Source organism: Ostrea edulis, chromosome 5 (assembly GCF_947568905.1).
Source record: "Ostrea edulis chromosome 5, xbOstEdul1.1, whole genome shotgun sequence".
In the NCBI taxonomy this organism is placed as follows: Eukaryota; Metazoa; Mollusca; class Bivalvia; order Ostreida; family Ostreidae; genus Ostrea; species Ostrea edulis.
The window spans coordinates 49457105-49468756 of NC_079168.1; the positions used below are offsets into that span (position 1 = coordinate 49457105).

The window sequence follows — 11652 nt, forward strand, 5'->3', positions numbered from 1 at the left end:
AACTATAGTTAACGATTCGTTAACTATAGTTTTCATCCGTAAAACTATATTTAACGGTTGTAAACTATAGTTTACAAATGCTAATCCAAGTTTATCTGTCTTTAAATAAACGTTAACAATATATTTTGCTGATAAATACAGATTCACATTTGTAAACTATAATTTACATTCGTTAACTATAGTTCACAATTGTTAATCCTAGTTTCACAAATTGTGATACTATATTTATCAGACTTGTAAACCGTAGTTTACAATCGTGAAACCGTATTTATCAGATAAACTATGTTTTGCAATCGCTAATGATTGTTTTCATTGTTAATTATAGTTTACGCTTGTGAAACATAGATTATCTGTTAACTATGGTTTTCAGATGTGAAATATAGATTAACGTCGTTAACTATAGTTTGCGGTCCGTAAACTATAGTTTACAGTCAATAAACCTAGTTTATCAACTGTAAAACTATGTTTAGCTCATTTTTGTGAATTTGGCGTGCCATAGATCTATATCAATTCAATAATTGATGAGCGCAACATATGAATTGGTGATATAGTAATTAAAGATATCTTCAATTATTTGAGTTTATGTTTTGGCGCTCCACATAGATCTAGATATAAAATTGGTGTGCCATAAAAGTAAGTATCATTTCATTTTCATATGATGTTGGATACCGAAATTTGCCGGAGTTTGCCGAATATTCAATCTTGCCTGGTTCTTGCCCCACTATTCGGAACATCGGGAGGGGAACCAGGTATGTTTGTTATGAAAAAGTGACACAGTGAACGACTCGGGCACCGGTCATGACGGCGGTGCCTGGAATCTGTGCAATACCCCCAAAAAAGTGCTATACCCAGAAAAAAGTACACTATACCCAATACTGCGATAATATACACAGGATATCCTCTTAGATGGGTTGAGAAATGGTTATCTGGAAAAAATGGTACACTGAATTGGTACCGTTACCGTTATACAGCCAATTCATAGAAAAATCCAATACATCCGGCGCCATTTGCCGGCGCCATTGCTTGTGACGTATTATAAGGTATACCACGCCCGATCAAATTAAAGACGATGATGTAGTTTAAATGTTGGTGGGTTTTTCTAAGTTTATAAATTCAAGTATATGTATAATTTTTTATTTTTTAATGTAAGATGATGCCCCATCACCTGTCATTTTGTCACCAAAATGAATTCAATGGATTTTTAATTTTTTTTTTTAATTAAATATCATGAATTTAACACCAGTATTTAATTATTTCAAACACTTAACACTTTTTAATCTCAAAAGCAGGCATGAGTATGTAATTTAAGTGATTAAATACTTTTTTTGCAAGACAAAATTTCTTCCTTACAAATTGTTTACACTATAAGCTATGTATATTGCTTATTTAGCGAGGGGGGGGGGGGGGGATGCACCACAGGTTAAACAAGCAATTAATTATAACAATGAAAATAAATAACAATCATTCGGAGGTACTGATACTGGCAAAGTTAACACTTCTGCACTGCACACATCTATAATTACATTTATACATGAAATACTAATTGTAGACAGGATTTAAATTAACAACCTGATATATTAGATAAGTTAACCCAACTGTTTCAGAAACAGCTGAAAATGATATTGTTGCTTGAATACATATAAAACTGCAATCAAATCAGTATAATTATAGTTTAGTAAGTACAGTATGCAAGTATAAAAAAAATATGCACATGCAGCCTCCTTTAACGTAGTATTTGTTTTCTCTTTTTAATTGTTTTATTAGTACATACCTATTCCATTTAGAAATTCAATGAGAATTTTTAAAAGAAATGGTTGCCATAACTGGAAATTAACATATATTTATCCATTGATATGTAAACATAGTATACAGTACTAGGTCATAAGTAAGTTCCCAAAGAAAATGTTCACTATATATTTAATACAAAACCATATACTTTTAAACAATTTTTCTGACCGCATTTCTTCATCAATTTTGATGAAATAAAAAGCACTGATCTCAGAAGTATTCACAGTAGCATATAATAATTTAAGAATAAATATATGATAATATATTGTAAAGATATGACGATTTTAACACGAATCTTAATTTGAGAGTATATACTATTTATATAAGTATGTGTAATTTGGGGGGGGGGGGGTGTAAGAGAAGATTTTGAAAAAAAGATAGATTTGCATTAAATATATAGAGAAAATTCTCTTTGTGAACTTACTTATGGCCAACTACTGTAGTAAGGAATACCGTTATGTACAGAAATGAAACGTACGTTACAAGCCAGAGCAGGTATTTTATATTTCATTATCAGTGATATATAAAAGGTACGCATAACAACAGATTTTTTGATGAAGTTCGATAGCATGAATGAGTTGAAAAATGATAAGTTCTATTGTGTGTTTTTCAAATTGGTAAATCGCAGAGCTCAGATAAGGTGCGTATCAGCGTAAATACTCATTAAATCTTACCAAATACGCATTTAAGTTGAAAATCATGCGTATAATTACTCATTAGGGAATGTAAATACGCTTTACACTCCCAAAGTAATGCTTATTAGTCCGCGTATTTGTGATACATGTAGTATGATATAAATATGAATTATCTATTCATATGAAGTGAGGTTAGCCCAGGGATTGATCATACATGATATTTAGCGCTATGAAATACATTTGGATGACAATCACAATTTTGAAAAATTGGAAGAGTTAACTCAAAACACTATTATATATTCCTAATTGTTATACTTTCTTTCTTAAAGAGTTATTGTGCGGTCGAAAGCACAGAGAAAAAAACCCTTGTATTATCGATCGTGGACGAATGATATACAAAATTAGATCATAATCATGTGACTTGAATGTCTGACATATTCAAATTTAATGCATCAATGATAAATATCAAATTTCAAATGACAATGAATAGTTTTAAATTAAAGAACTACAAAGGATTTTCTCCGTAAATAGCTGGAGCGGCCTTTTAGTATAAACTTTAAGTTCAAGTTTAACGGAAGAAGTATCGTTTATCTGGTGACATCTTCTGTGCTGTGCAAAAGAACAACGATAATCAGTAAATTAAAAAAATACACTTTTGAATTCTTCTGAAAAGCAAAATACTCATTGATTAGAAAATCAGGGGGTAAATACTCTTTGTGATAAAAAAAATTAACTGGAGCTCTGTAAATGTGTATCTTATAAAGTCATGTCGCCGATCCATAGGTTTCATTTTTTAAAAGAGAATATAGCCTTTGATTTATCCAAATTTTAATATTGTGTTCTCTTAGCGTATGAATAAGAATGAAACGTACAGTATTTCATGTTTTGAAAAAACGAGTTTTTCAATGCAATATATGCCTGGTGAAAATAGTATAATACATGAAACATGAAATACTGTACGTTTCATTCATCTTGCGTATTTGTAATCGAATATAAAAAATTATGAAATGTCCTTAACCTTTGTTTAAGCAACAATGCATTGTTCGAAACCTGCGTTACTGACTAGCATACGTTACCAAATCATACGACATTGTGTTAAAAATTTGTCTAACTTTGCACAAAGTATATGACCGCGTGGTTTTGAAGTAATTTATGTTTAAGATTCTAATGAAATCAGAAACAATGCAGAAATTAGTAATTGGATACAAGTTTGACGAGATCACTGATTTTGAAATCTGGTGATGTAAACAAATTTAACATGGATATGTCAATTTTTAGACGATATTGTTCCCATTTCTGAAATTGTAGATGATGATTCTGACTACATATAATTACGACATTATGGGGGGATGCACCTTATATATTGTAACGTACATTTCTTATATCATAAACTACTCAATTGTATTGAAGATCGAACTTTACATTCCGTCAATCATGATACATTATTTCCACTGTCAGAGAATGATAGTGTCAAATATTCCAAACATTAATATATATTGTTTGTAACATACACGTACGTCTGTTAGCAATGCTAGATTGAAGGAACGTGAAATGTTGTATGAAATATCAGTTGTAAATGATGGTTTTCCTATTAGATATGATGTTTCAATGTGGTCCTATCAAATCCTTTACAAATACGATTTATAGCTTGAGAATTGTGAATAAAGACGATAGAGCATTTATATAAAAAATTATCCACCATTTTTTCTGCTTGTCAAGATGTTTTGAGAAGCCAATAAACTTTCAATTTGTGATTCCGACCCCCTTTCCTTTGAAAAACGATGATACCCCCTGGTCAACGGATATTTATTGTTAAGGCAATACTAGTTATACTTGATGATTATGATAGCCCCATATAGACAATTTCATCTCTATTCATATTTGCAGAAAATGTCACTCAACAGAGCGGAAAGTCGACACATACACACACACACATATATACCAAAATTAAGTATGGAAAATGAGTTTTGCAAACGTGAAATGTACGTTATGTGTGCGTTATCTGTTTTGGAACCCCATGAGTGCAGACACTTAAGGTTTCTAGAATGTGTATGATTTCCTTTATGTCTGAGTTTATAATGTTTGACAACAATATCTTAACACGGTTTCCATTGATGTTTTCAATATTCTGGCAGCATAATTTCGTATCAGACATTATACGTATTGATAGAGACACTAATGCAATATCACCTTTCAAAAATGAATACATGATCTCAGCGAAGCGTACATTGTGTTAATTACTTGGTATTGAGGGTGCTTATGTTTGACATTGTGTAAAAAATGAAACGCATTATAATTACATGCATATAATTATATTTGTCTTGTCTTTTCTGCAAACATTTAGCAATATGAATAAGTATAGAAGGACAGTTTTGGAATTCTTTAATTGTTTTTTCAGAATAAAGATTTGTGTACATTAACTGAGAATTTATCTATCTATCTATCTATCTATCTATCTATCTATCTATCTATCTATCTATCTATCTATCTATATATATATATATCAGCATAAAAAGAATTCTGAGTTTTAGCTAAACACTATGTATTATATATATATATATACATGTATATATATATATATATATATATATATATATATATATATATATATATATATGTATATATATATATATATAATTCTGCTTTATCCAACGATGAGAATTTCATGCCATTTCATGAAGGCCATAATGCTGATCCCTTTATTTGTGTATGGATCAGTCATTAAAACCTTTTTTTCTTTAAGCATGAGATGGTTGAACTGTAAGATGCGAATTGTAAGTGACTGCTCAAAGAAAAAATATATGCATCAAAGTATAAAATTCCGCTAAAAATCTGTATAATGTTATTTAGATTACGGACAGAAAGTCACAAAATCCGTAGGACAAAAAGTCACAGGACAAAGTCACAATGATGATTTTTGATTAGATAGGACAGATAGGATAAAAAGTCACAATGGTGACTTTTGATTAGATAGGATAAAAAGTCACGGGACAAAACCTCACTGGACTAAAAGTCACAAAAATGCTCACTAAAGCTGTTGTTCAGACACCAGACAACAAGAAACAAGCCAGCTTTGTGATATCACAGTTGTTTTCATTGAATTATATAGTTAAATTTAATGCTGAGAAGTGATTGATTTCATTTATCATATTTTTAATCTCAATAAAGGTCATTAATTATTGAAAGTAAATGATACAACTTGACTCTTTGAAGACACCCTATTGTGTATACACAGCTACCAACACATGACCCCCATATCCTGTTACTGTAGCCTGTTTAACACCCCTTTGTGTATACACAACTACTGACAGAAGACCCTGTTTATTGAAACCCTATATAAACCTCCAATGACACCTCAGGCATTTGGTATTTTGCTATTTGTATACATGAAATATGTATGATTTGATGAGAAATATAAATTTCTTTGTGCTATATGGAATATAGTCAAATGTATATTAATGAGGGAAAAAAAAGAAATAATGATACATAAATAAGTCAGTGATTTCAATGCATTGCTCTATAATAAAATGGTTTTTTAATAAGCAAACAATTTACCACTTTGTAACCACCATCATATTTATACAAATCAGGACATTAGCCATAAGAAAAATATGAATTTTTGAATCATTCATAGTTTCCATATGTTTCCAGCTCTAGCCACGTGAAGGCCTCCTTTCTGTAGAGCCATAATTTCTGTTTTTGAAATGAAAAATTTATAGCCAAAGGACCAAAACCATGAAGAGTAGAACATACAAAAAAATTATATCAAAAATAAATAAATTTTGTGATACTAACATTAACCAATTTCAGTTGTTGATAATTTGTTTTTCTACTGTGTGAAATAAAATTAGTGAAGCGTAATAACCAAAACCATAAAGAATGTAGTGGACAACAATGTAAATTACACAAAAAATCTATGGTATTTCATTAACATAATACAATTTTTCTGTTTGTAAAAAAGAAAGTATTAAAGTCAAAGGACCAAAGCCATAAAAATGCACTAGATAAAAAAATGTAAATACTATTTTTGTACAATAACATTATCATAGAATTACAAACATTTAATGAAACAACTGAATTTCTTCCTAACCTACACAAGATCAAGTTGTATTCACTGGACACACCCGTCTGTCGGGGGAGGAATAAGCCTGAAAGTAACCCTACTCTAAGTTCTAACCTACATAATATCAAGCTGTATTCACTGGACACACCCGTCTGGCGGGGGAGGAATAAGCCTGAAAGTAACCCTACTCTAAGTTCTAACCTACATATTCATTTTTTTAAAATTATAATGTAGTAAATTTTGAGAACTTAGAGCAGGGTTACTTTCAGGCTTATTCCTACCCCGCCAGACGGGTGTGTCCACTGAATACAGCTTGATCTTGTGTAGGTTAGAACTTTGAGTAGGGTTACTTTCAGGCTTATTACTCACCCATTCCATTTGCATTTTGTTAATTTTAATGTTCATATGTTCTGGCCTTTAGCTGCATAACTTTTTTTATGCTAATATAATGTTACAAATGTTTTTTTTTTTTTTCAATTATGAATCTCATATGGTCTTTTAAAATTCTCTAAATATTTATTTTTTTGTTTTGTTGTAATGGTTTTTGTTGGCATCCTCTTTTTCCCAAACAAGGATATCGTAATGAAATATATAATCTTAATGATTTTTATATGAAACGGATTGTTTTATTTTTAAAAAAAATTATAATTATGTAATATTGAAATATTTTTTATAGTATTAAGTGTTTATATTCCTATCTCTTTTCATCTATTGATCTGTTCTTTTTATGGTCAAGGTCCTAAAATATTTCATTGCTTCATTTAAAAAACAAACTAAAGATGTTTCGTGTATTTTTAATTTTTGTCTCTCGTATTTATAGTTTTGGTCCTTTGGTTTTGATATTTTTATCTAACATGAGCAGAAAATGACATGCCAATGAAATTCTTGTTTGTAAATGTAAAACTAAAGATGTTTTAAATTTTTGTCTCTTATATTTTTGATAGTTTGGTTTCCTTTGGTTTCAATATTTTTTATTTAACATAAGCAAAAAATAAATTATAAATGTAAATTTACAGATGTTTTATGTGTTTTAAATTTTTGTATGTTGTGTTCTTCATGATTTTGGTCCTTTGGCTTTAAATTTTTCATTTCAAAAAAAAGAAATTATGGCTCTACAGAAAGGAGGCCTCCACGTGGCTAGGGCTGGGAACATATGGAAACTATGAATGTTTAAATAAATTTCAAATTCATGTTTTCCTTATGGCTAACTTCCTTATTTATATTAGTGTGTATGTGTGTGTATTTGTGTGTATTTGTCTTGCAAGAAAATTATTTAATCACTTAAATTACATACTCATGCCTGCCTTTGAGATTAAAAAGTGTTTGAAATAATTAAATACTGGTGTTAAATTCATGATATTTAATTAAAAAAAAAAAAAAAATCCATTGAATTCATTTTGGTGACAAAATGACAGGTGATGGGGCATCAACTTATATTAAAAAATAAAAAAAATATACATATATTTGAATTTATAAACTTAGAAAAACCCACCATCATTTAAACTACATCATCGTCTTTAATTTGATCGGGCGTGGTATACCTTATAATACGTCACAAGCAATGGCGCCGGCAAATGGCGCCGGATGTATTGGATTTTTCTATGAATTGGCTGTATAACGGTAACGGTACCAATTCAGTGTACCATTTTTTCCAGATAACCATTTCTCAACCCATCTAAGAGGATATCCTGTGTATATTATCGCAGTATTGGGTATAGTGTACTTTTTTCTGGGTATAGCACTTTTTTGGGGGTATTGCACAGATTCCAGTAACCCGTCATGACGGTTATCCTTGAAGTCTATTGTAACAATTAACCAACCAATAGTCATAAACCGTAAAAATGTCAGACATTGCATCGGTGATTCACGAAGGGGAAGAGAAGTCAAAGGTACGTCTGTTACAAAATACTTTCAGTCTTTCGATGGGAATGACGTGCACGCTGTTTGAGCCACTGTTAAACATGCACATGTCCATGCGATGTAACCTGTTGTTTTCTTTTTTGCAATTATGATGACAGCTATTTGGTATCATTACTACATATTTTTCTTTTATATCTATAATTATTTCTTGTAACGTTAAAAATCTACAGCTTAGGTTCTTGGTATAGGTCTCTGTCAGAGAAAATTCTAGCTAGTTACACTAGATCAGTTATTCATTCTCATCTTTCTTCAGTTATTTCTGTTTAAATGGATATGTATTCTATGTAAATTTATCGAACATTATAAAAGCTGATCATTCAGATTTCTATGCTTTCAGAGAAAGCGAATAGTCTTGTTTGGATACGATGCAAATACAATTCCATATTTAAAGATGTCCCTAAGGAATTCCACAATAGCATTGTTATCAACATCAATGGGATTTTTTCTCTTAACAAGTAAGTAAATAATGAAGCGAATACATTACTTACATGAGAACGGTTATTCTTATTCATCAAAATCTTGTCATCATACAATATATCAAATATTTACTGCTTTATTTACTACAGTAGCCACATGTTAAACACAGAAAAATATTACTCTTGACAATGAAAGATACATGTTACAAATATATTTTAAGAGTGATATACATAAAGTGTTAAAAATTACTGTGAAATTTATTAGAGACTGTTTTGAATACAGAAGTCAATTACTTTCGACTACATAAAAATTATGTAAACATTATGTATTGATGTTCAATGGGCCTTTGCCAATTATTGTAATTGTGTTTGTGCCAATAAATATTTGTATTTGTAAAGAGAACTTGATATATTTTAGGTAATTTGCGTAGAGGCGTAATTGTTGGGATGTTCACATCTTTGAGTACTTATGTTGGAACCACGTGAGTTTTCTTTATAATTTGATGCACATTTTTCTTGTTAAAAGATTAATTTTCTTTAATACTGTTTACTTGATATTATCATACCAAGGTTACAGAAACTAGACATCAACAGGTATTTTATGTTGAAAATCCATGTATGAGCTTTTTAGATTCTGATTTGTTATAAAATGAATATTATCACCAAAGAATTATCAGATGGTACCCTTACTGATTAAACATATTTAGTGAAATAGTACATGTATTAAAACCAGGGTTGAATAAAAATGTCTCTTGCTTTTTTTACCATTGACCTTGGCAAAAGGACCTTTGTTCAAGGTCATGTCACACTACCAAGTCAGAAACAATCCTCTAGACAAAAAATTATGGTAAAAATTCACTAATGACCTTGAAGAAATAACTATGCTTATTGGTCATAAACTCATAATACACTGTTTAGTCTCCAGTCTCTTCCAAGTGAAAGCTTCTAATGTTCTTACCATTACAAACTAATGACCCAAGCAAACATTTTGAACAAAGTGGGACAGACAGATCGGATATACCCTCAGGTTGGTTAGGATTCCTGTATCTACCCATCACCCAAACCTCAATTTAAATACTGGTATATTATATGATATAGCCACATTCTTTTGCCCCAAAGAGATAATCAGTCTTTGTTTTAAAGCCAAATATTGAATATATTCAGTATATAGCAATTTTGAGGCGGGGATTTTCATCTGATATTAGGTCTGAGAGCTTATTTTATATTATCATATTTTATTTGTCACATGCGGGTTACTTTTTTGCATTTTTTAAATTTAGTTGAATGTATATTGCATGCAGTAATTTTTGCATACATGTGATATATTTTCTTTCTTTAGATTTAAGCAGTCATTTATAAATGTTTCAAAAATTTTATGAACTTGTCAACAAATTTAAGAATGCATGAATTGTAATCACCATATTACAATAAGTCTTTGATGAAGTTAAAAAGGTAACTATATACATGTATATGACAAGAATATAAGGAGGTATAGAACATTTTCAGGTTATCAATCTGATTCTGAGTTGCTGTAGAATTTTGCATGCCAATCTGATATGTGACAGATTTTCAGACTAGTAAAACAACATTATTTAAATGAAGGAATTGCAGTTATTGTCAGAATCCGTGGGTTTTCTCTCCATTACACTGCACTCATTGAATGCAGTGTAATGAAGAGAAACCCATGGGTTTCGATGACAATGATTTGCAGTATGCAGTATCCAATTGTCTGTAATTGTTTTTCTTTTTTTACAGGATGTACTTTGCTTACAATGATTATAACAGATATTTAAGGACAGCTGAAGCTATAAAAAATAATGAAGTGTTATTTACCGACGGCAGTGTTCAACTGGATGATTCCGATTGAGAAACAATATGGCTTTGATCAGATGCATCATTAAAAAAGAAAATTTGGAAAAGAACAACTTGATAGCAAAGGTGCATTGGTGGATGAAGCGTACATTAAACATGCTATTAAAGAAGAAAAGTGAAAATAGGTGGAGTAATCATGTAATGGTGATCTGTGATTTCATTGTGCATGTAAACTGTATTGAAAATCATTCAGATTATACAGACTTGGTGTACCTTGATGAATACAAAGAAAACGAAATCTTGATCATAATACAAACGATTGTTTTGTGAGAATGAATGTGTGAATATAGATATAAGAAATTGTGAATGAATTTTTTTTTTTTTTTTACGAATTTGCATAATTAGTGTGAATTCAAAATACAGTTTTGCATTTCAAAATTTCAACCATGTATCAATTGGAGTATAAAAGTGTGCTTCTTTTTAATGCTTTAGATTATTGTTATTTTTATGCCCCCCTTTGAAAAAGAGGGGGCATATTGTTTTGCAACTGTCGGTCAGTCGGTCTGTCTGTAGACCATGTGTTGTCCGCTCAATATCTTTCGACCCCTTTGTTTGATAACAGCCAAACTTGGTACAGGGGTTGCCCCTGGAGAGTAGATGATCCTTAATGATTTTCAGGTCACATGGTCAAAGGTCAAGGTCAAACTGCTGGTCTTTACCCCATGTGGTAGACCATGTGTTGTCCACTCAATAACTTTTGACCCCTATGCATGATAACTACCAAACTTGGTACAAGGGTTGCCCTTGGAGAGTAGATGATCCCTATTGACCTTCAGGTCACATGGTCAAGGTCAAACCTCTGGTATTAAGCCCATGTGTTGTCTGCTCATATTTTTTGACCCCTTTGCTTGATAATAGCCAAAATTGAAACAGAGGCTTTCCTTAGAGAGTAGATGATACCTATGGATTTTCAGGTCATGTGGTCAAAGGTCAAGGTCAAACTGCTGGTCTTAACCCC

General features: G+C 30.9%; 1 protein-coding gene across 1 annotated transcript; it reads left to right on the forward strand.

Moving 5' to 3' along the window:
• Positions 1–714: 714 nt before the first annotated feature.
• LOC125652369 (uncharacterized) lies at positions 715–11118 on the forward strand. The gene is made up of 5 exons (XM_056164714.1): positions 715–795; positions 8263–8375; positions 8744–8861; positions 9241–9304; positions 10578–11118. Exons 2-5 carry the CDS (start codon positions 8328–8330, stop codon positions 10687–10689), a joined length of 342 nt encoding a protein of 113 aa, XP_056020689.1. The 5' UTR covers positions 715–795; positions 8263–8327; the 3' UTR covers positions 10690–11118.
• Positions 11119–11652: the final 534 nt, after the last annotated feature.